This window comes from Pelmatolapia mariae, linkage group LG16_19 (assembly GCF_036321145.2).
Source record: "Pelmatolapia mariae isolate MD_Pm_ZW linkage group LG16_19, Pm_UMD_F_2, whole genome shotgun sequence".
Classification (NCBI taxonomy): domain Eukaryota; kingdom Metazoa; phylum Chordata; class Actinopteri; order Cichliformes; family Cichlidae; genus Pelmatolapia; species Pelmatolapia mariae.
Window position 1 is genome coordinate 43725932 of NC_086241.1, and position 25794 is coordinate 43751725.

At 40.6% G+C, this 25794-nt stretch overlaps 1 protein-coding gene across 1 annotated transcript in view; it reads left to right on the forward strand.

Annotated features, from left to right (window-relative positions):
* syne2b (spectrin repeat containing, nuclear envelope 2b) overlaps positions 1 to 25794 on the forward strand; it is a 144122-nt gene that overhangs the window by 67318 nt on the left and 51010 nt on the right. Inside the window, exons 61-82 of the mRNA XM_065472070.1 lie at positions 124 to 365; positions 537 to 2604; positions 3094 to 3428; positions 4216 to 4360; positions 4464 to 4664; positions 4764 to 5023; positions 5767 to 5926; positions 9090 to 9254; positions 9413 to 9544; positions 10176 to 10352; positions 10585 to 10722; positions 10830 to 11015; positions 11114 to 11227; positions 11340 to 11492; positions 11580 to 11705; positions 11982 to 12110; positions 13785 to 13916; positions 14589 to 14666; positions 15722 to 15880; positions 19437 to 19625; positions 24407 to 24640; positions 25321 to 25443. Of these exons, the coding sequence (XP_065328142.1) occupies positions 124 to 365; positions 537 to 2604; positions 3094 to 3428; positions 4216 to 4360; positions 4464 to 4664; positions 4764 to 5023; positions 5767 to 5926; positions 9090 to 9254; positions 9413 to 9544; positions 10176 to 10352; positions 10585 to 10722; positions 10830 to 11015; positions 11114 to 11227; positions 11340 to 11492; positions 11580 to 11705; positions 11982 to 12110; positions 13785 to 13916; positions 14589 to 14666; positions 15722 to 15880; positions 19437 to 19625; positions 24407 to 24640; positions 25321 to 25443 (5646 nt within the window). The remainder of the gene's footprint in view (positions 1 to 123; positions 366 to 536; positions 2605 to 3093; positions 3429 to 4215; positions 4361 to 4463; positions 4665 to 4763; positions 5024 to 5766; positions 5927 to 9089; positions 9255 to 9412; positions 9545 to 10175; positions 10353 to 10584; positions 10723 to 10829; positions 11016 to 11113; positions 11228 to 11339; positions 11493 to 11579; positions 11706 to 11981; positions 12111 to 13784; positions 13917 to 14588; positions 14667 to 15721; positions 15881 to 19436; positions 19626 to 24406; positions 24641 to 25320; positions 25444 to 25794) is intronic.

The following is a 25794-nucleotide window of genomic DNA, read 5'->3' on the forward strand; positions in this document are numbered from 1 at the left end:
ACAGTAGGCCCTTGTGTTTGCAATTCAAATAACAATGAACCTGAGTTCACAGAAGGTCAGATAAGCTCATTCTGAATTTAAAATTCAGCCTTTGTGTGTCTCACTCTTGCCTGCTGCATACAGGAGTGCAGAGAGGTTGCCCTGGCCCAGGTGGCATTGCTCTCTCAGTTGAGAGGGGCTGTTGCTGAGAATAGGGACACTATGGAGCATCTGGAGGACCAGTGGAGCAGTGCTGCCCAGGATGCAGCTAATATTATTCAGAGTAAGGAGGCTCAGCTGCAGATGGTGACTGATTATTGCCAGCACATCCAAACAGCTAAGAATGCGGTGGACAAAGCAACCGCAGAACTGGACGCTCTTCAAACGTGAGTTGCCATCCGATGGTTTCATTTTAGTCTTTAATACTTGTATTTTAAGATATTTTAACACTTTTTATTTCACACATTGTCATCTTCCTTTATCTGTAAAGCTAACTGATAAGCCCCTAAAATCTTTTACAATTTGTTGCGGCAAACTTTTTGTTGTTTTTCTTTCAGATCCCCTCAGGAGAGCAGCTCCAAGGAGGCAGAGCAACTAGGCTCCTTACAAAGAAGTATGGAGGAGAACAGAACAGCACTTGGGGAGCTGCTTGTGACCCATAGCAAATTGTGCCCCCACCTTACCCGGTATGAGCGAGCAACTGCAGAGACTGAGCAGAAGAACCTACAAGAGAGGTGGAGAGCTCTGGAAAGAACTGTGGAGAGTATGCTTCATCACACACATGTCCGTTCTCACAAGACCAGCAACCTCCTGTCAGAGTTATCAGATTTGCAGGAACACTTGGAAATGATCATTAAAGACCTTGAAGCCAAGTTTCCATCAGTTACTCAGTGGAACTGCAAGAAGGCTCGACAGCTGATGGAGGCAAACGCTGAGGTTAAAGCAGCCCAGCAGAAGTACCTCCATTTACAACAGCTGTCAGAACTGTTGCTCTTTAGCCCACAGTGGGAGATGGAAACAAAGGAGATCCATCAGGGACTCCAGAGAGTTAAGGACAAAATTTCTCATACAAAGGAACTTTTGGCTGCCCAAACCCTGAACAGCAACAGCCCTATCATGGAGAAAATTGTCATAGTGATGAGGGAAGGCCTGGCCTGGGCCAGGCAGACAGAGAGTGATATTGAGGGCAGGAAAAAGAGAGTAGCTCTTCTCCCCGAGGAAGTTCACCGGCAGCTCAGGGATCTGAAGAAGCTGCAATCTGAGGTGATGGCCAAACAAGGTCAGCTGGAGTCACTGGTGGAGGAAATGACTGAGCTCCTTCCGCAGCTGGACCAGGTTGAAGAGGTGCCTATGGTGCAGAGTCTCCTGAAATGTCTTGAAGAACTCTCAAAGTCCACCAATGAGAAGCTGTCCAAAGCTGTGAAAGAGGTGGAGTCAGGACTACAGACCAGAGAAAAGCTATCTGAACAGATTGCCGATCTAGACTCCTGGGTTGTGGCTCATCTGCAAAGAGAAGCGTCCCGGGGTCCAGACAGTGAGCTCAGGAGCCCTGCTGAACTTGATCGCAGAACCCGCCAGATCCAAGAAACCCTGGATGAGGCTGAGAAGCAGGAAGCAGTCTGTGAGGCTCTTTTTATTAAGAGCAAAGATATCACTTCTGAATTCAGTGTCACAGAGAACTGTCAGCTTTTTGACAAGCTTACCAACCTCCAGGAGAATATCAGAACCATTAGCAGCCAAGAGAAAAATAACAAGAAGGAGCTGAATGAACTCACCCAGACTTTAGATTCAAGCAAGAAAAAACTCGTCACTGTTGAAAACAGTCTAAGGCAGATGTTGGTGGATCTAAGCAGACACAGGTTCCCCATTACAAGAGAGTCCCTGCAAGCTTTAGAGCCTTTCAAGCACATGATTTTGGAACACAAGTCGCAAGTTGACCTCCTGCAACCCTGGATTCCCAATGAGAAGACAAAAGAACTGAACTCTGTCATCTCTGAGCTGCACAGCAAAATGTATGCCCTAGAAATGAAAGCCAGGGACCAAGAGAGGTACCTAAACATGAGGCAATGCGTCGAGGATCTCAGGGAAAGCATTCAGGAACAGGTGCACCAGACAAAAGAAGATGGCAATGACACAGACGAGAAGTACAGAATCTGTCAGAATCTTCTTATCCAGTTTCACCTGATGAAGGGATTGTGTGAAGAGGCTCGCTCAAAACTACACACAATCTCTGCTGACCTCTACCCTTCACAGCTGACTGCAGAGCAACAAAGGCTTAAACAAAATGAGGAGAGTCTTAACACCTTGGAGATGACACTCCATAACAACCTCAGCATCATTGAGTGGAACCTGCTGATGGACCTGGACCTGGAATCAGAGAGGAAAGCCACTAAGGCCTTCCTCTTAAAGACCCAGAAAGAGTTTGAGAAACTTCCCACGTTGGAGCCAAATGACACAGCAATTAACAGAGAATATGAGAGAGTGGTGTCTCTGACAAAGACTGTGGAGTCAAGAATGAGAGCACTGGGGGTGCTGGAGCAAAAGAAGGGAAAGAAAAAAAGAAGTGGATCTCAAGACTTGATGGACTTGAAGAATGCAGTCCTCGGTCAATGTGAATCCTACATGGCAAGTAGTGTTGAGTATTTCTCAATTTGTTTTTGCAGTATTAGTTTTTAATTGCTTTGTAATAAGCTTAGCCAATCAGAGTGAAGCATATGAAAGAATATTTACTATGCAATATAGCTGAATTAAGCCTCCACAATAGTTAGATCTAGCGACAAATTTGTCCATTTGTGTCTTTATGTGCCAGTAGGTATAAATATAAAATAACAATTTCAAACTTAGAGAGCATCAGCAATACTACACCATATTTGGTAGAGCAATATGGAGCAAACACCCTTTCAGTCTTGTCATTTTGAATATAGTCTATACAAACATTGTGTTCTTTTTCAAAGTTTTAAAGGTTATTCAATGTTCAGTTTGATAGAACAAACCACAAAAGCAAAATACAAAGCAAATGAATTACGCAGATGGTTTAAAAAAAACAACAAACTACACTATGGAGTGAACCTGCCAATCTGAAAAAATGTGTTGTTTGTTTTCCTATTGTTTTAGGAGAACATCACTCAGGCCAGGGAGTCACTGAGAAGCTACACCTGTTCTGTTAAACAGGCTGTACAGTTCCTGAGGGATATTGAGGTGTCTATGCTGCCACCTCAGGGCTCTGCTGGGGTCTGCGGTGACAGAGTCGAGGAGACCCAGCAGGCTTTGGCCTCACTCCAGCAGCAATTTCAAACTCATGTGGAACAGCTCCAAGACCAGACTGCTCTGCATCCATACCTGTCCCCACTGAAGGTGGAGCAGCTCCAAGAGAGTATTCTGAGCCAACTCCTGGTGATGATGTCCACTCTCCAGGCAAAGGGCCATGTGAAGTTGGAGTGTCTCAGCAGGTACTCCGCGCAGTCCTAAAAGTCAGATTTATCTTCCTGAAAAGGTTTTTTTGGTAGAAGCGTGTGATTGCACATGCAAAGATAAAACAAAGAAATAATGATAGTTATCTTTCTTCTTATTAGTTTTGCTAAAATAGCAAATACTTTGGGTTTCATCTGACCACGGCACTTTCTCCCAAGCCCTCTCTGATCATTTAGCTGTTCACTGGCAAACTTAAGACAGACCTGTACGTGTGGCTTCTTGAGCAAGGGGACCTTGCAGGTGCCACAAGATTTCAGTCCATTACAGTGTAACGGGTTACAAATGGTGTTCTTGGTGACTGGTTCCACCTGCTTTCAGATCGTTAACAAGCTCCTTCCCTGTAGTTTTGACCTTATCCACCCTCCTTCTCATGATCATCCTCATTTCACGAGACAAGATGTTGCATGGAGCTCCAGACTGAGGGACACTGATGATCATTTATATTTCTTCCATTTAGGAATGATCACACCAACAGTTGTCAACTTCTGTTAGCTGCCTGTTCACCCACTGAGCTAAACTGGTGCCCACAAGTAACAGTTATTTATAAAAAAAAAAAAAAAAAAACTTCACTCGCTCCATTGCAAAATAATTTTTTCTTGTTTAGCTATTTAGCATTTTTCAAACACCACTTTACTACATTTACTAAACAGTCATTGCACGATAGAGACTACAAGACCTGCAAATGGCATTAAGCTGCAGAGCCTTTGTGAATGTGAGCCCTTATTTTAAATCTGACACTAAAAGATCAACATATTTGTCTTTCAGGTGTGCTGAGCAGCACAGAAATTACATCAAGTGCAAAGAAGAAATCATGCAGAGCGTGAAGAGTACAGCGAACAGGCTCTTACAGCTCATCACTCAGAAGGTCACCTGTCTCACTGACTGCACTGACCAGGAGGCAAATCTTAGAGTGAGTATAAACCTCCTCTGCAAAAACTTTAATGCTTTTGTGGATAAAAGTTGAAAATTTCCACACAGAAACAGAATTCATCTTTACTGATACCCCTAATCAGGCACTTGCAGAGGAGATGGAGGCCCTCCTGAGACGTCTGGAAGAGCTGCAGGAGTGGTGTTCAGAGCAGAGCTGTCGCGGAAGCAGGGAGACCACCATGACTTGTATCTGGAGATGGGTATTAAGTCTACGTCACTGCACACAGGAGCTGACAACTCGTAGCAAACAGAGAATCAGAGAATGGAGTGATATCTCAGACAGCGTAAGTTTACATTGACATGTGTTTTGAGCATTTTTGAGCATGCTTAGCTAAGCTAACCCTAATTATAAATGGCCAATTTTGTTGGGTTCTTCCTCTCAGGTGGAGAAGGCCTCTGTGTTACTGCAGGGAGTGGAGGCAGAGCTTCCTGACGGCTCCAAGGTGAAGGCATCTACCGAGGAGATTCAGGACGTGCTGCAGTCCTGGGAACAGCACCAGGACAGACTGGACTGTGAACACAGAGCGCTGTCTGCACTGGAACTGCGCACTGCCAGGCTGCTGGGTGTCCCTGCCCACCTCGAGCAGGCTCCTCCTATTCCACTCTGTCAGCAGCTGCAAGCAATGCAGGGCCGATATGACAAGTGAGATATTGTTTGATGTGCAACTCATTATTCTGTTTGCAAGTTTTTACTCCCTTTATGTTTTGATGTACTCTAAATGAAACTACAATCCAAGTTTGAAATTTGCAACTTCTACCAACATGCATAACTGTGCAGGTAATTACAACCACCAAAATAATCTTTTGACTCCAGCAGCAAAATCAGATCCATTTAATCCTGGAACATTCACCATACAAAGGCTGAAAGACCTGACTTAAAGCTATCATTGTGGCTCTGGACAATGTGTGGTCTCGTGTATAATCCATCTGTAATAAAAGAAGAGCAGTGTGATGTTTCTAAAAAGGAGGACTTTCTCCGTCCTACAAGACACATATGTGTTTAGTGATGCAGTATGCTTGAGAAAGAAGAGGAGTTTTATAGTATTAAGAAGGCATTGATACTTTTCCTGACAAACTTTCATTGCTCTTCTCTTTCATATGCATAAATGAGCCATGTTCATTATGATCTAAGTTCTTTAGGCACACAGAGACTAAGTTACCCATAAGTCCTGGTTAAGCAGTCAGCTTTAAGTAGGTTAGTCATAGAAGGCGATTGGTGATTGGCGATTGGTCTTCCCAGCTTACACTTGGCATTAGGACCCATATGTTGTATTCAGTAGTCATGTTGTATGTTGTATTCAGTCATTTTCTTATTGATGTTAGGTAAGCAGCCGTAAAGTTGCTTAGCTTCTGTTTAAATGGCTGGATGTTTGTGTGTTTTCACAGTGTGAAGCAGAGAAGCAGGGAGGGTTTGCAGGCAGCTAGACAGGAGCTGGAGGACAGAGAAAAGGTGCGAGAGGAGCTGCAGGGTATCCGGGTTTGGCTGAAGGCTGCTGCATCTCTTCTGACAGAGATGGAGCAGAGCAGCAGCACACAGGAGCTACAGGTGAGACTCTCGAGTTAATGTTTGGCAGAGTTACATCACACCTGCACAAGGTTTTCTGGAGTTCCTTGAAGTTCCTTCTAAAACTTGCTTTACATTTCAATACATTAAGTGTGAAAACACGACTTGCCATTAATTTTTTCACAAGGGCACACAAAATGTCATTCATTTTCTGACAGAGTAGTTTTTGTGAATGGTCATGCCAGTCATTGAACCTTGTAAGGTTACATGTCTTAATTTTTGAATGATACAATAAGAGTTTTGCATGTCGATGACTAAAATCCACCATGAGTTGGAAATGCAGTTATATTCCTCCCCAAAAGAATTTTGGAGATGAGGAAATCATCCCCAACTGCGAATTAAACCTTTGTAGAGAAAAGAAAACACTAGTGAAATTTAAGTGTTTCTAATTAGGCAAGCCATTCCTCTGGTTCACTGAAGGACCTCTGGGTATATCGAGGTCCCACTTTGTAATCCTCTAATCTAAAAACACATCAGTGTGCTCACAGTTTCTCGCTCCATCCCAGCCACTGGAGTGGAAATAATCAGCCTCTAATGAGACAGGACAGTTTCATCATCTGAAATGAAACACAATGATGCATTTGTACTCAGTGTAACATCATAGCTATTTTTATAATGATGCACTTGTCTTTGCTCTCAGTTAGAAAAGTTACACTCAACAGCATGACAACAACTAAACACTGAAAGTGATGCTTATACACTGCTCAAAGAAATTAAAAGATTAAAGGAACAATATGAAAACACATAAAATCTCAATGGGGGAAAAATCATGCTGGATATCTATACTGGACAATGTGTCAGGAACCGAAGGATGTCACGTCATTTGATGAAAATAAAAATTCTGAACCCACAGAGGGTTATATTGAAAGACACCCAAAATTCAAAGTGAAAAAAATAATAGAGCAAGCTGGCCGATTTTATCAAAATTACAGCAACTCAGAATGTTGCTCAGTAGTCTGTTTGGCCTCTATCTGCTTGTATGCATGCCTGACAGTGCTGGGGCATGCTCCTAAATGAGATGACGGATGGTGTGCTGGAGGTGCTTAGAGTAGATATAATAGAAACAATAAGGGCCCCAATACAGAACCTTGTGGCACACCACAGCTAAGAGGACAGGATGAGCACTGGTATTTAGAAACAGCCACCAAAAGACTTGTTCAGAAAGATATGACAACAATTACTCCAAAGCAGATCTAGATACACCCACCCAATTGTTCAGCCGCTCAAGCAAAATGTGGTGGTGAACAACAAAGCAGTTGAAACTGATTAACAACCCCCTTCACTGCTTAAGTGAATAGATCAATATCCCAGAAGTTTAATTGACTTTTTTCTATGACAGCTGGTAGGAACTACTACTTTGCAGATATTATAAGGATGTTTACCACAGATTTGGTCAGAACTCTCCCAAAGCCTTACTGATGAATCCAGGAATTAGTCATCAGGGCTTTTCTACCCCTAACCTTAATGAATATAGAGTGAAGCAGCTTGTTGGCTGTGGAGTACAAGTGTCACTAAATATTAAATCTTTCAATCTAACCGTTGGCTTGGCTTCAGGCCCAGAAGCTGTTTGGTGTTTGTGTCTATGAACCCACCAACCCACAGAATCACTCTGCCCTTTGTCCTGAAACCTGAGCAGAGGCCAACATCTCATCCACTCCAGCTTTCTATTCAAACAAACACACACACACACACACACACACACACACACACACACACACACACACACACACACATACATACACATTTTCTGAAAGACCCCCTTTCGGTCATCCAACGGTCCCCCCCCATCACTCCCTCCACCCTCATCCTGCTCTTGTACCAGACACCTTTTGTTCTGTCTTGTAAGTGGATCTTCCAGGTGGCCGTTGTAGCCAAGTCATTTCATGGGCACACACAAAGACACACACATTTCTCCTGCTGCACTTGTGAGGACACTCATTGTCATATGTTGATGTATTTTAGCTTTTAGCTAACCTCAGTGTAAAACTAACTGTAAGCCTCACTCTAAAATCAAATGCTAACTTTTCAAACATCCCTTTGTCAGAAGCAGGAATAAAAAATATCCTCACTTTTCTAAAATATATAGAGTTCATAAAATATCTTTATTAAAGACAGAGACCATTAAAAAAAGCTATAAATTTCCTCAAATATGAATTTGGCAAAATTACACAGATTTTGCAAATATGTCCTCTCTCTTTGTTAAAATCTCTAAATGTTCTACATTGACCTCATGTGTTTTAAATCTAGAATGACCTCAGATGGCTTCTTAATTAAAAAATGTTCATTATTCCATAAAACACTATTTGATCTTTACAAAGATAGCTATACAGGACACACACACAATTCGCACTCTTCGTCTCCTGTTCTCTCATGCAAAGAAACTGTCTCTGCATACCCTCCTCCTCCCTTGCTTTGTTTAACGCACACACACACATGCACACACACACACACACACACACACACAAACACACACAGAAGCTCAGTTTCCCATCGTGATATCAAGATGCGCCTCCCCGTATAGTAGACCATCGGACGCTTTCAGATTCAGGTAGTCTCCACTGTGTTATTTGTCATATTTTAACTTTTTTCTGATCTTTATATTGTTTTCTATTGTGCAGTAGAATCATAATGAGGTGAAATGAGTTCACTTTTAAGTATTGTGTAAATGAAGGAGTGAGGCAGACTGTGTTTGACGGCAGCGCAGCAGGACACAGCGAGAGGACGGCTTGACAAGGAGCTTAAAGCTTACAAGAAGGACTTTCTTTAGTGAGACTTGTACATAAGACTGATATTTTGTGCCAAAATAAGATTTCTGCTCTGCATAAAATGAAACCCCCAAACTGTAGACATCTACGCAAAAGAAATTGCTGATGTTGGTTAGAGAGTCAAGTGTCAGCATTTTTTAAAGCATCTGCTTACAAGTGTTATTTGATAGAGGAAACTCTCTTAAGTACAATGACCCAAACAAAATAGTTTATGGTTATGATGAGTCATCAAGAAAATCCATCAATATTACTGTTGTTATGATTAGTTTTCTCTTCTAACAGACTCTTTAAAACACGTATTCTTTCTTGTTATTTATTTATTTGTTAATATCTTTTGTAATCCCTTTTATTTAAAAGGCTGCCTATCTCTGTGGTTTCAGGAGCTCTACAGCCAGCTGTGCACCCAGAAGTCTTTGCTGCACCATATCATGGAGAACCTGAAGATGAAATACTCAGATATGTACACTCTGGTCCCGGTTGAGATTGACAGCCAAATGCAGGACATCACTAAGTCTCTGCAGCAAGTAGAAAAAAAGGTGAAAAAGGCTTTAATTTGGACATTTTAATGATGAGGAGTGTATTGATCCTTTAAGAGATCAATAATCTATTGATAAGCAGATGTTTGTAACAAAACAATAAATTCAACATCCATGTAGGTCTAGCTGATAATATTTTTTCCTGACTGTTCCATCAGGTGGGAGAGGCGATAGAGAGGAGCGGTCCTGTTCACAGGTTGGGTGCAAGGATGTCTGATATCGAGGCTGGCCTGAGATCTGTTCAGAAGAGACTGGAACAGAGGAGCCCCACTGTGACTCAAGCAAAGATCACTCAGAAGGTGGGGAGGGATGAGGAAACAGGGTGTCTGGTTCATTATTACAGCTTGTTGAGTAGAATACAATAAATCATTATTAAATAGATTGTAAGAGGGTGAGGGAAACATAACAGGATGTCCAATATAACATTTGTCCTCTGCTGGCCAGAAGATCCGTGGTAAGTTTTACTGACCTCTTTGTACTGTTTGGGATGCGTCTTTGCTGCCTTCTGTGTGTGTGTGTCATGTTCTACATGTGTGATCACGTCACTGCTCTTTTGTTGAGAAAACACAAGCCGTTTGGGCTGAGTCTTGTTTTGTTTTCTTTTTTATGTTTTTTTTTTTTTTTTTTTGCACAATCAGTCAGCGTACATCTATTTCTATTTTCAGTTTTCATACTGTTAAAGCCCCGCACCAACACCATAACCCTCCTACTCTGTTTTCAAATACACCAACAAATTCCACTTTCTTTTCGTAGCATTATGTGCGTCTTTTCATGTAAAATATAGATTGCAAAAACAGAAATGACTCTTTAGCGAGGGCTTGCTTCACAAGTCAACTGTGAGTGAGGGAAACACTTTCTGAAGGGGGCTGGCTAATCAGCTTGTGTCTCAGTGAATAAATATTATAAATCTCCCCTTGTATGTGTGCTCAGCGTGCCTGGGACGAGCTGGATGTGTGGCACTCGCGTCTGGCAGCGCTGGAAGTGGACATGCAAGACTTAGAGAAGCCTGAGGAGGTGCTGATCCTCACAGAAAGACTAGTGGAGGTTCAGCAGCTTCACTCCCAGCTGACCAAACAGGCAGAGCAGAGGACCACCCTGATCAGCAAGGTGAGAAAAGCTTCCTAAAACTGTTAGCTGTCTAACTCCTCACTGTCCTGGTGTATTGTTTGTCTGTTTAGTGTCAAACACCAAAAATGTAATGACTTTGACTCACCAAGCTCAGACTTGCATTTTTTAACCTAAATCTTCCACATTACTGTCTCTGTTATCATCTGTGATACTTTTGAAAAGTATAAAAATGTCTAAGATTTCCCTATTTAAACGTTCTGTTTCTCTTTAGATTCAAACGTGGCTTCAGCAACATCAAGAGATGGTCAAAAGCTCCAAGAGCTGGATGTCCGAGGCTCAGTCGTGGCTTGCCGCTCCCTGCACCTATACCACAGCTAAATGTTTGAGCAGTCACGTTCACGCCCTGCAGGTCGGTACACTCTGCTGTCTGCACAGCTCTTTCCACAGCACAGCAAACCATTTTGTGGTGATTCATTTTTAACCAAAAAATGGTCTTTCTTTCTCTTGGGGATGCAGTTGGTTCTGGATGATTCAGTCCAGATCAGAAACACACTGCAGGGCTTCAGCTCGGTCCTGAAGGAAATGTCGCAGGTTTGTGATGTCACAGCTCTCCAGGAACAGCTGGTCGAAGCAGATCGCCAAGTGGCCGACGTTCAGGACAGCTTCACAGCTCCTCTGTCTCAGCTGGAGCATGCTGCCGCTGTGAGATTTGATTGGTTTCTTTGTTTTACTCTTCAGTGGATATTATCTAGACTGTACTCTCTACTGTCAGATTAGACTGATAATGTCTTAACCTCTAGGAGGTGGAGGCAATTGAGAGTGAAGTCAAGCGGATGGAGAATGATGTCGCAGAGATCAAGAACTTGCTATCTTCTCCAGAGAGCTTCCCCAGCCCCAGAGAGGACAGTTTAAAGGTTTCTTTGTTTTCATTTGGATTAGCGTGACGTGATTGCCCAAATTATACAAAAGGATAAATGTAAAAGTCATCGTTTTCTTATTTTTCTCAACCCTCTTCTATGTGTGCAGGCTGTTGAGCAGAGGATCCAGTCGATGAGGAGAACAGTAGCTGAGATCCAGAAATGTAAGCCAGGCCTTTGTCTTCCTGAGAAGGCTGAAGAAACTCTCACTGTCTTTACTGTGGTGGACCAGCTCCAGACTCTGCTGCTGGAACTGGAGAAGGTCAGTTAGTTAATCCATCAGTCAGCTGCTCAGATATTTTATCTACAAGAAGATTGACGCGAACTTTCTGCTTCACTCTTTTTGTAGAAGGTTCCTGCATTATTTATCCAGCAGCCTCCAACTCCCACACAAGCCAAAGCTCAGTCGGCCCAACAGACGACCACTGAACTCAAAACATCTGCATCTGAAAAAGCTACATCTGAGGAGACTGAGGTGAGCTTGGTCTATAAATACCATAAATAAGTAAATAAAATTTTAAAAAATCATGAAACATCACTGTTACATGATTTATAATATGTATAAAACTACAAAAAAAAAGTGAATGTCATTTAAGTTCTTTATTATAATGCAAGTTATTTTACAATGGCAGCGACAGTAGTTGAAGGATATAATTCAGTTATATTGTGTCAGTCATTATGTGATATTCCAAACACGTCATATGTGGAACATAATTTAACCAAACCTGTACGGTGTGCTTTCTCTCAAAAGAAAGAGCAGGGTCAGATCAGAATTGCTCATGTTGAGGAGGATGTGCTGCGGAGGTCTGGAGCTACACTGCTCACTGTGGAGCAGTCCTCACCTGAACAAAGGCAGGCCCCAAAACCTGATATCACCCAGGTAAGAATACCACGGACAGAGAAAAAAAAGAAGCTTATAATCACACAGTTAATTCATTAAGTTCATTGAAAAAGCTCTTTTTTATGTCACATACCTGCACAAGAACACCTGCAAAAAATAAAAAAGCAAAGAAATTGAACAGATTGGCCTTTTGGGGCATGTCAGGACAAAGTGTGCAATACCTGGTACTCGCATGCGTAGTTCCTACATGTGTTATTAACAAATTGGTAAAAAAAAATTAAAAAAATCCCCAAAGTGTCATTTGGCTCCCTGTGCATGCTTAATATTACTAATGTTTACCAAGAAATGTTTTTTTTTTGTTTGTTTTGTGTGCATGTGTGCGTGTATGTGTGTGTGAGTGTTCAAGACATTTCAAGTTCTCAGACTAGGACAATTGTGCACTCATTAACAGAAAGATATTTTAATTACTGATAAGATTAGTTTGAACTTAGAGAAAATAATTTGAATAAATGATAAAAAAAAAACAACAACAATAAATATTGAAGGCTGGCAAGATATGTAAAATACTTCAAATAAATATGTTGCTTAAATTATCTGCACTGTAACCTGCTCAAAAAAATGGACACTTTTTAATCAGAGAATAGCATCAGGTCAGTTATACTTCTCGGATGTTGATCTGGTCAGTTAAATTGCAGAGAATGTTTTCTGTGACTCCCAGCACAGTTTCAAGAGAATGGGGGAGTTTCCAGGAGACAGGCAGTTACTCTAGGACAGCTGAAAAAAAGGACAAAGAAAGTCCTTAACCCATGAGTAGCTTGCATCAGCACCACATGCTACAAAACGATCTCCAGCAGGTCACTGGTGTGAGTGTCTGTAACCAAAAAATCAGGAACAGACTTCATGAGGGTGGCCTGAGGGCCCATGTCCTGGAGAAGCCACAGAGAACATTATGCTGCTTGTAACATTGTTCAGCATGACTGATTCGGGATGGGTCAGTGATGGTCTGGGGAGGCATATCCATGGAAGAACACACAGACCTCTACAGGCTAGGCAGACCCTACACTGGTAGAGTGAGTCCTGGGTTTCTCCTGGTGCACCACAATGCCCAGCTTCATGTGGTGAGAATACAGAACAGCTCGGGGACATTATGTCCCCGAGTTCATCCAATGCGATCATGCAGCATCTCACACTGTCCAGGACCTCAGTGATGCCCAGTTCCAGATCTGGGAGGTGAAACCAGCTGTTGTCTTTTTGGGAGCATACACCAGTGTTGTCAGGCATACATACAAGCATGCAAAGGCCATGAAAAAACTACTGAGTAGCTGTTTGAGTTGCTACAAAGCATTTGACTAGCCTGACACAAATTTTTTTACTTTGATTCTCAGGGCATGTTTGAATTGAGCCAGCTGTAGGCTGATCCTTTCCAGTTCAATTTTTTTGAGCAGTGTATTTACTAGAAGCTTCAAGTAGATATAACCTTATGAGTCATATCAATTTAAGGCTTTACAAGGAAGCACAAGATCTATTTTGCACATCTAAGAAGTCTTCTACTGTTGTATAACTTGTTAGTGGCCATTAAAAACAAAATGTTAATTTTACTTAATATCAAAGAAAATACTGGAAACAATAAAAACTCAAAACTGGCCAGGCTAGATGTTTAACCCCCACTTGTGTCACTCTACGCATACTGTAAGCGTGTTTCCGTGTCAGCAGCGGAAGCATCAAGGCGTGCTCCGGGCTGAAGAAGCCACAGAAAAAAAAAGCAGTGAGGAACAGAGAGTGGAAGAAGGTGGAGGAGGTTTTTATTGGTGGCTCTGGGATGTTTTCCTGGGCTCTTCACCAGAGGTAAAGATGAGTGAGAGCTGCTGTGGAAAATCATTAAATCTCTGTTCTTCCTCTGTCCTTCACTTGTTTTCAACAGTTCTTTTCCTGGTGGAGTTCTCTGTGACCCGAGGTCACCCGCTTATGGTGTAGGTGGGCAGGATCTGCTATAATAAATTCCATCGCAAGTTGTGGAACAAATTATAGGAAAAGTTTGAAATTCTTCAAACTGATAACACACCTGAGACCCAATGACTGATCATGACATCACGATTCCCACCAATCCAGTCAAATGACATCATTTGTAACAGCTGTATGAATAGTCGCTGCCATTCTTTGAGCTGGGTCACTCTGATCTCCACCGCTGGCACTGTCCCCTCACCCTCCTCATCCCTACTACCATCTCCCTACTCATTATATTAAATTCCTTCCTGATCATTAATACATCTCTGCTATTGCTGCAAATTTGAGTTATCTCTTTTCCTTCTTCCACCCTACTGCACACTGGATTTAGTTGATCCATTAACAGTATCAAACAGTCATTTGTCACTCATATGGATGTATTACAGATGGATACTGTGTTACCTTAGATGAATGAATTCATTTTACTCAAAAATGTGTTTTACTTTCAGCAGTTTAACATTTTGGTCTGTTTGGATATGTAGAAGCCTATAACATTTGTCATTGTGGTGTCAGGAACCTGTGGTTGTTGCCTCAGAAGAGACTGAAGCTGCCACTGGACAAAGTACTGAACAGCCTACAGAAGAAACAAAGGTAAATAAACTTTCATCAGTCAGAAGCCACTGAGTGATGAATTAGTAATGAATTTAATAAGTATTTCATGGATACATCTTAAGAGCCCGAAAAAGAAGGCATCATCACATGGGCCAAGATATGAAAACATGTGTAGGTCAGTACCACCAGGGGTTTCAGGTGAAATCGCTGTGAGACCTTGCCCCAGCCTATCGTGTGATGTACTGAGGTCACCTTAAGTAAGGTGTGAGTGGAGGTTGAGGATTGGGGGTTAAGGCGCCTGGGAAACCTGTAGTGGTAATGACCCATGTCTTTTTTCACTTGTTAGCTCATGTGGTGATAATTCCCACCAGGGGTTAAATACCTGGGATCCACCTTATGGTTTTAGAACTGAGGAAGCTTCTTGGATGAGAAGTCCTTCTTTTTCAAGCTCTTGAGACTGTTGTGACCTTTATAACTGAGAACCTACACGGACATATTCTTGGGCAAATGCAATGCTGTTTTTAATCAAATATGGTAGAGAATGAAAATAATAAAAATCAAGAATATCTTAAGCCATCATGTAACTTATTAAAAGATTTTTATTTTGGACTGCTACCCCATTTTGGTCATTGTTTGAATAAGTGAAAATTACTGTACGTTTATATTACAGTGTAACAACATTTTTTTCTAGTTTTAGTTTTAACATTTTTTTAAACTTGTAATGAATTTATGACTAAATGTACAAAAAATATATCATATACATAAGCCTTTATGTATATAATATATACATTTGTGAGTATATGTATATAAAACAAAGACGACATTACATTGTTTTATTGATTTTATTGATTTGAGGTTTTATTGTCAAAAAGGAATGAAAATAAATCAGACTCATTGCATTTCTTTTTCATAATACAATGGGTTGTACTAGATAACATAACATCAAAAATCCTCTAACATTATGTAACATAATTCCTTAACAGAGTGTATGAGTAACCGTGTGATACCTTATCTGGTGACATGGTAGAATTAATGGTCAATGTATTTAACTGACTGACCTGAGTGAGCTTCTAACCCTGATCATATTTCTTCAGGATGTTGAGGGCACCACTGACACCACAGAAACAAGTTCATCTGAAGCTTTATCAAAACCCCTGGCCCCCGTCACAACTCAGTCACTGCCTGAGAGCATGGTAAACACATCGCCGACCTTAAAAGTCTCCAAATCCAGCTCTGGGTCACAGCAGAAATGTGTAGTCTCCTAGATCTAGAACTTGTAGAACTGCATCTTTTTTTTCTCATCAATCTAAGTCTAGAACCATTTCTGTGCAAAATCTCCAAGCACACCTCAAAGCGAGCCTAGAGGCCACTGTTTGAAGACTTATAGACCTTTCATGTCTTTGCTGGCAATAACGTCTACGCAGCATCGTAAATCTGTCACCTTTTTCTGGATCCAGTTTGAAAACATTTCTAGAATCAAGATTTCTATTCTTTCTCTATAGTCCCCTAGAATGATTCCTCCAACTTTTTCTATTCTAGCCTCTATTTCTCAGCCACTAGATGTTGGACTGACCTCCCACATTACTCCAGACCAGAGGCTTTACTGCCTTCTGTTGTACTCAAATTGGGAGTCATTTCTTTTTTTGAGCTAGCGGTAGCATCTCACTTTTTCTCAAAATAGTGGTTTTGTAAAGCCTTTGTAGAACCAAACATCTCCTTTACAAGAAACAACTCTAGAACACCTACTTATCATTGAAATCATTTAGAGTACCCCTCTCCTCTAGAATGTTGTAGAACAAGTCCTGTTTGTTCCTGGTCTTTTTATTTTTCTTTGACAGCAAAACTTAGAACTCCTGTCTTCTTGCTAGAACTAAACCAAGAACACTTATTCTTCTAGAACCAGTTCTAGAGCTCCTGATGTTAGGTTTCTTTTAGACATGTCTCACAGTGCATTTACATGGCAGATGATTGCTTAATATTGTTTACATTTGAATCCTTTATTATGTCTTACTGCATGGCAAAAACTAAAGTGCAGGAAAGAACCAAAGCAGAGGTTTGCCAAATAAGTACTTTTCAAGTTTATTTTTGAGTTTAGGATTACTGAGCTTGCAGAGAAATCTGCTTATTCTTTGACAAGTCAACACCACTGACACGTGGTTCAGGATGACACAGCGCTACATCTGCTACAAATGAGAAGTGGTTGCTGATGGTTACCGTTTTACCCCCCAAGAAAACTGAAAGTAGGCGGATGGTATTTTGTATGTGTGGTGGATGTTTTTAACAGTCTGTATTAAGCCTTTGCCTTAGCATGGACCTTTATTCTGATGGGTTAGTTTTATTAAAACAGAAACAAAGTGTATTAATAGACACATTTTGTGAGCCATGTTTTATAATGTATCTTATAGGGAATGGTGATTTAAAATGTTAAAACTTTTTGATTGTTGACCTTTTCATTTACCATCTGGGCTCATTTACCAGCAAATGCAGAGCATATGTGATAAAATAAATATTTCTTTAGTTGCTTCTGTGCATCTGCCATTTGTATTTCCATAAGCTCATAAAGTGGGGTGTGTTGTTTACAGATGTGATTGACTCGATCACTGCCTTGCAGCAGGACAGTGTGGATAATGATTCCTGCTTTGTCATGAATAAAATAACTAATAAATATTATCACTCTTTAAAATACACCTTTTATACTTAAGACCTTAATTATCTTTTGAAGATGACTGTTGGCCATGAAAATGCACTGGTTTATCATGAATGCTGAATCACTGGCTGCTGTGAACAGATGGAAACTTTGTAAATCCCACTGGATTGCTTACTTTTTATTCAGAAGTAAGCATTTAATAAATAGTCCTAAAACAATCTATATGTTACAGCATTGTGTTTACAATTAGGGAAATCATTTTTTTAAAGAAAGAAAAATCTACAATTGTTGGAAATACAAGGTTTTCATCTGAAAGCAGCAGACATCTTACATTACCTGGCATGTGCTGTACTACATTGTTTCCCTCATGTTTTTCCCCATTCTGTCTGCATATCATTAAAAGAAAGAGAAAAAAAGAGCACAAATACAAATAAACCCACAATAGTGATCCACTCCTCTGCCTCTCTTTTTCTGTGTCAGGAGCTCATGAAGGGAGAGAGGGGGTTTGCATGAAGGGGGGGGAGGGAGACACCTGAAGACATATACAGTACATAAAGCACGCATAACACCTTCCAAAAATACATTCACAAGAGAGCTAGTGATTAGCGATTGAGTAATCTAAAGAGGAACACAGTGATACATGATTAATGGAGGCATGAATGAAATCCAGTTCTGTAACATCAACGTCTGGAAAGACTCTGATAAAACCCTCTTGACACAGAGGCAACACTGAACAACACACACTTCCTAAAATAAGTGAAGGATCAGCACCTCTACCTTCACATTTACGATTTCAGGACCGAACTGAAATCGATACATTTTTAAATTGGCATCAAGTTGAAGAACACCAAAAGCACTGTCCTCCTGCTAACATCTTAACCATTCAGGGGTGGATGAGGTGGTGGCCACTAGTTGCAGACAAACAGACTGGACTGAGAAACTTATCTAAACTTATTTACAACTCACTGATTTCATATCTTAACCTGTGATGCAACATTGCAGCTTGATGTGAAGTTTTCTCAGTTCACTCACATTGCTGTACGTGTTTCCTCTGCATTTATCATGAATGCACCCTAATGCACTTTTCACTTACATTTTTAAACTCACGTCCATGCAGAATATTTGAAACTTGTGTTCCAAACATCCCTTGTTTGTGGCAAGAAAGTGAATTTTTATGCACACAGTATACTAACGTTTTGCTAACTAAATTAAGCCGTTATACTTGATTGATTTGATGAAAAACAGCCCTCTAAAATTACAAAAGCAAAGTCAGGAAGTATTTTAAAATTATGATCTATTGTTTCAAATTAATAAATGATAGAGCTGAGGGGAGCAACTTGTTTTATGATTGTGAAATGAGTGTACTGAGTTCAGATTTATAATCTATGTAAGGGATGCTTTTACAGAGGATATTTTCCACACCACCTCCTGACATCAAAGGCTGATGAATAATGAACAGTGTGAGTACTTTTGACATTCCTCCTGTTAAGGCTGCATAGGTTCCTCAGCAAGTCCTTCACGACTGTGTGCACAGAGATCAGTCATGAAAGGAAATCAATCCATTATTTTACACAAAAGTTTAAAATTATACAGTGAAAAGTGAGAATAATTCACTGTAAAAGTGAAGCAAGGATTACGAATGTAGTAAAAACAGTGAAAAGGACATCAGAATCTATAAAAGCATTCAAGCACCAATCAGCTGTTTCCCAGCTACAAACTTCCCTGACAGGTTCTGGAGGAAGTGGGAGGGTGTTTGGATCCTGTGTTTAAGGCTTACTCAGCTTACCTGGCCCTCTGTCCTCAGTCAGCTCCACCCCTGTCGCCTGAGGGCTCTTTTCTTTCTGTGCCTCTGTCATTCTGTCCCTGCGGCCCTGCCACAGCTCCAGGAAGTGGTTTCAGGTGGGTGGAGCTCAGAGAGAGAAAGAAAGAGGAGTGAAACAGAGCGAGGGAAAGAGAGATAACCAGTGCGGGGGGTAAGTTACTGGGAGTGGTAGAGTGAGAACAAAGAAACAGGTTAGAAATATTTGTTTATATCAGTATTAGAGCTACAAACGTCAGGAACCAGTCAGCTTTTACTCTTCACTTTCCTCATCTTCCTCCCTCTCTACCCTGAAACTCTGGAGCAGAGAGGCTTAGCTGGGTGTGTTGTGTTTGTCTGTCAGGAATCAGACCAGCAGGTTGGGTCCCAGTCTGGACCTCGCCTCGGTGAAGGTGTCCTCCATGTGTGCCTGGAGAGGCTCAGCCAGCTGGAGCTGTGGCTGCAGAAATCCCAGAGGAGTCTTCAAGCTGCCGGTGTTGCCGGTGTAGCAACCATGCAAGACAGCGTGGAACAACAACTGCTTACCTGTCAGGTAAGCTCCACCCACCAGGGGGACCAGCCCCCTCCCAGAATTTACAAGTGACAAATGTTACCTCAGTTGTCTCTGTGCTGTCTATGTTGGCACACTTTACAAGCCCACATTACATTCATGCAGTCTTTTCTTCTCTTTTTTTTCAATATGATGAATTTCAAAGTCACATAGACGTAATAAAGTTATTTAATATTGTTTTGTTTTTAAAGCTTTTTTTAAGGACTGCAAACTAATGGACTCCACATAAACAACAAATAGATATTATTGACAAAAAGCTGTTGCATGGACATCTGAAAAACTTTAACCTCAAGTTATCTAGCTATCCTTTGCCCTTACAATCACCAAGTCAATGGGTTCTCATTTAAAAAATGCTAAACTGCCATCAGGAATAAAAGCCTGCTTTGAAGCTATTATCACTTTGTTAATCAAAGTTTTAATATTGTTTGACATAAATCAACAGAATAATTAATGCTATGCAACAAGAGCTATAAACAAGACAGACTTTTCTTCTGACATTGTGATGATTCACAAAGAGATGCAAGGAGGAAATTATAAACCGAGTTCCAAAAATGTTGATACACTGTGTAAAATGTTAATAAAAACCAAATTATTGATGTGCAAATCTCATAAGCCCATATTTTATTTACAATAGAGCATGGAAAACATATCATGTGTTCAAACTGTTCAAGTATTTTAACATTTCATGAAAAATGTTGGAGATTGACAGCAGCAGCATGTCTCAGAATATCAGCAAAGCACAAGGCCACAAATCCATAATGGATGCCCATAATCTTTGGGCCCAGAGGCAGAACTTTAAAACATTAAACATTAAAAGATATGATATGATTTTGTCACTGAAATCACTGCATGGGCTCAGGAACACTTCATAATTGTCTGTGAACACAGCAAGACATGCCTTCTGCAAAATGCAAAGCTCTATCATGCAATGAAGAAGCCATATGTGAACATGACCCAGAAATGCTGCCGTCTTCTCAGGACCAAAGTGCATTTTAAATAGATGGAGCAAAAGTAGAAAAGTGTTCTGTCATCAGACCCACTGAAATATGACATTTTGGTTTATAAGAAATGCAAATCATAGCATCATTTTTGTTTTTTATCTACATTTTACACAGCATTCCAACATTTTGGAATTTGGTTTGTAATAAATGCTACTGCTGAATGGAACTAGGAGGTGTAAGAGAACACACAACATTTCAATTTTTGATGATTTCTTTTGCTTTTCTTTTTTATCATAGCAATTTATCGCCCTACCCATATTTTGTTTCACATTGCGATATTTGAATATACAGAAAAGTCAAATGGAGTTTGCACTGGCAACACAGCCCAGTAAGAAATGCAGTAGATGTGTGCTACTTCTTCAGAGAAGAGGATAAGGAGAGCTTTTTATGACACAGAAACTGCCCTTCATGGATGCTTCTATTTGCTGTGTATTATTCTTCCTCCCTTGTGCTCATATCAAAGCTATTTCAGATGAGTCTGGTTGAGCAGAGTTCATTAACTGTTACCTGCTTAGGTTTCTATAATCTCTGTAGTTGGGTTCATGTTTTCTTGTTCAGCACAGATTGTCAATTCAAACCTCAGCAAAGTAAAAGAAAGACTTTCAGGTATGGAAGGCCTAACCATACTGTTACTGACAGTCATTAAATTCCTTAAAAACGTGGCCTCTTTGGAATAGTTGCAAAGATCTTACTCTTCTTAAACCTTTTGATGCAGATGTCTGATTGGATATGGCTATCGCTCTCATTGTTAAATGCGATTGTGGCTATAAACACATGGCATAAAACAATTTCATAGGTGCAGAGTTCATAGTGGTGCCTCTATGTGCCAGCTACTGTGTAGCTGCAGAGGTGGTGTCCAAAACAAAAAATTAAAAAATCAACATGTCAGGAATAACCAAGTAGCAAACCTTCACCAAGGCAGCTCACTCCCTGGGCAGTATTTACTTTTAAGAGTGTAATAGTATTGTATTTTGTATATAAACATATTATATAGGAGTAGGTAATGACTAACAGGTGTTGTAAATCACATTTAGAGGTTTTAAAGCAGCATTACTTTGTCTGTTTAAACATTCAGTCAGCTGGGACAATATAACAGCTTACAGTCAGTAGCATCATGCCCTAACAGGCTTCAACATTATCTTTATTCAAGCTTTAGCAGGAATTTTCTATTCAAGGACTCCTGGCTTACCCTGAGAGTGTAACGTGAGCCTCCATTAAAGTTTCAGGCGTTAAACACATCTCACAGTCACACATCACATTTTAATGGAGCATTGCGTGTAAATAGCCACTGAGATGTATCTTCCTATTCAAATTAGCTCCGTCATACATCACCCACATCTAACTTTGACATCATCAGTGTGTGAGGCATTTTTCATTTAAGCTGAGCTCCAGAGCTAAATCTTTGTTTTAATTGTTGTTTTTTGTAGTGGTGTCAAAACAGAGCAGGAGGCGAGGTAATAAAGGAGTGAAAACAATAAAGAGAAGAAGGGCGTATCTAAGAGGTGGAGCTCCCAAGGCCAGCCTTCAAATAATGAATTCCTGGCTGGTGAAAATGTTACACGTGAAACAGACAGTTAAAAGAATGAAAAGATTTAATGCTATTTTACATTTGTCTTTAATAAATAAACACAGTTGAAATACCTTAAACTGATATAATTTTAAAAGAGAAATATTTCAGGTTGACATAAAAGAACTGAAGTTTTAATTGAAGTTAAAAAGTGTTGATCAAATAAATGGTGTGTAAAATATTTGAAGGACATGTGCTAAAATGAGTTAAAAGGTCAGGTAAACTGTAAGCACTGTGAGAACCTGAACACTTATTTGTACTCCAAATACTGAAGCATGCTGAAATGTTAAAGTCTAAACAACACAGCTGAGAATTCATTGAAGTCTGAGTCATGGAAGAATTTTAAAGATCAGTGAAAGTAAAATTATGGAAGGGAGGTGGAGAAAAGCTAAGGGTGTCTAATAACACTCAGCTAAATGTAACCTGATATTCAAATGACTTGCAAACTAACTGTTCCACTCAAACACTGGAAACAATAAACAAATTGCCAAAGAAGCAGGTGATCCAACTGGCAAATCTCATATTGGACAACTGCAAGCTGCTTTGCAACCTACCTACACTGCAGATGGACATGGAAAAGCAAGGAGGTCCCACAACAAAGCCACACTGCCAGTCTTCTTAGGATTACGGTGGTCTGGGCAATGTTCCCTCTAAGCTGCGCACGTGCGCAATTGCGCACTGCTGGCACGGTCTCTGCGCACAGAAAATCTGTGTTGCGCACAAAAAAAATCTAACCTGAATTGAAATTAAAATTAAAACTTTAACAATTCTGTTTTGCAGTGTTAGTCAGTAAGTGACTGGCTGCTCCCGTATGGGATTCGAACGATGCCACCTTATCCCATAGTCCAGCCAATGATGCGATTCACATTCGTATATACGCAGCCAATCAACGTCGTTGACAGGCTATGACAGCGTCCTTATGTGCTGACACTGGTGTTCTAGTTAGCAAAGCAGCGTGGCTGATGTGGAGTGAAGCCACGTTAATGACAACGTGTACAACCATTGGAGAGGTGAGCAGGACAGACGAACAATTGAAAAAGGGAAAAGTGTGGACTTTATACCAGTTTTTAAATTGTGTTGATAGGCCACGTAAAACCAGAGTTATGATAAAAATATATACAATGTTTGGTTTTCTTCCTGAATACTGTCGTTGTTTATATTTACTGTGGGAAGAAACGGTAAAAACGGTGTTTTATAAGGAAAACCAACACAGGCGGAGAGTGCCTGTGTGAGCAAAAACAAAACCAACCCCCACCCTTTCCTATTGGTCGAGTACCATGTCGACCAATCAAAAAATGATATGGCAATGTGGCATCTAGTTGTTAAGAAACGGGGGGAAGTTTTAGGAGTGACGGCGGTGTTTTGAGATGTGAGAGATTTGAGACGTTTAGCGCAAATCTTGTGTAGTTAGTGTGTAGTGTAGTCAATAGTTTTGTTGTGTGTGTCAGAACAATGAGGCGACTGCTGAATGTTACAGGTGTTAAAGGAGTCATACATCTGTTGTCAGGCCTGCAGGTATCAGGCTGCTGTTCTCCTTTATCTCATAGTGGACAGAAATTATTTTTTGGAGTGGCACAAATAATTTGTGTGGCATCAGATTTGATGCAGAGCACCTGATTGTTCTGTAAATAGTTTGAAATGTTTATTTAAAAACGCCTTGGCTGCATTAAAAAAAATAGCTGCAAAAAACTTTGTTGTTTGCCAAACTGAGTTACTTTTTTGAAGAAGTAACTATATAATTAATTGCCCAACATTGGTCATTATATACTATATTTGGCAGACAGAGTTACAGGACTCTCTCCCAGACCACAGACTCATAATACAAGTCAGAGCTTTATGAAAAAAAGAAAAAAAGTGTGTTTTCAAAATTGGAGTTCAAGTTATTTTTACTTCCAATAGTGTTAACATACTACACAGGTCATGAACAAGATTTTTTAAATTTTCATTTATAAGTGGGCTAAAGCAGTTAATTAAAAGTAGTCTAACATAAATGTAAATGCTGTAATTTGATTATTTTAATAAACCATGTAACTTGGATGGATTCGATGCTGGTGTGACCACAGTGCACACGTCTGATGTTGCTCACAGTGGTCCAAGGGATCGCTCAGGGAGTTTGTGTGTTCGCTCAGACACATGAAAAATTAGAGGGGACATTGGTCTTGACTGTACTCATGTGTTTGTTTGCTGGTCTACAGGAGATGTTTCTGGAGATTGAGCAGAAGGTAGCCAGCTTGTCAGTTCTCAGTCAAACCGCTGACCAGCAGCACCAGCAGAGTGAACTGGGAGCTGCGGGATCCCAGCAGGAGGCAGCTGAGCTTCTTGCCACCAGGCTGGAACTCCTGAAGAACAACCTAGTGTCCTTTCAGCAGCTGCTACAGAACAGAAAAGAAGAGGAGAGGATGAGCAGCAACAAAGGGCCCCAGGAGCAGGTACATACACTAAACCTTTGGCAAATGGTTGCATAGTTGTTTTGTATTCAGTTGTTTGGGGTGGCTGTGATTAGAAGGTTGCTGGTTAAATCTTTGGGCAAGACAGTGAACCCCAAGTTGCTCCTGATGAATTCACTGTAGTGTGAATATTTGGCAGAATTAATGGATGTATGAGGCCCTTTGAGTGCTCAGGTGGACTGGATAAGTGCCACCAGTCCATTCACAATTTTCCTTACTCAGTTAAATTCATTCTTATGTTAAATTAACTGCACTTTTGCTCTGAAAAGCTGTCCCTTTAGGTGCTTGGATAATTTCAAACTAAGATTTATCATTAAAAGCGAAGCAACATAATGTTTTATATTCTTTCAGTCTCTAGTCCTTCTTACAAACTTTAACTGAGGTTGCAGGTTTACAACTGTGCCGCTGAAAGTAACGTCACACTAGGTACTGTGTGGCAAAGTCTGCCTTTGATAATTATTAACAGCTCTGCAAATAAACTAGTGCAGGCTCACCAGCAGCTCAATAGTGGTGTCCTTTCATAAGCAACACATCACGTACATGTTTGCATTTAGACTTGTTTCTTAAAGCTGCTGCCTTCAAGAACTCATACAGTTGACAGTGACACTGATAAACCTTTTAGCTTTCATTCTTGTGTGTACATTTCACCTGTTTTTCCACAGCATTCAGTTTCTCAGGCAGATTTCCAGCCTGAGTCTAAAGTGAGGCGCAGCAACAGTGTTCAAGAGATCTTCTCATCACCTAAAAACAAACTTCTCAGACAGAGCAGCCTGCAGCAGCAGAAGGTACTGGTGCCATTAGCTGCTTTGGTGTTAGGTTCCAGTGGTGTGGGATTTTGTGTATTTCATGTGTCTTACTGCTTTTTGTGTATTTCACCCAAATGTAAACATTCAGAACATCCTGGGGCATTAAAAATCCCTTCTGCCAGCATGTTTTCATGTTTTCCTGTGACGTAAGTACATAGGATCAGAGGTGGATCTCAGTACTTAATTTTGTTAATATCAGTAAGTTTTTAGCTGTGGCTCTTTCTGCATACTTCAATCCCTAAGCAACCCATTGGTTCATTTTCATTACTGACACTGGATTGCCCAATCAAATCTCCCCTACATTCCCTGCGTGTCAGTGCACCTTGTAGA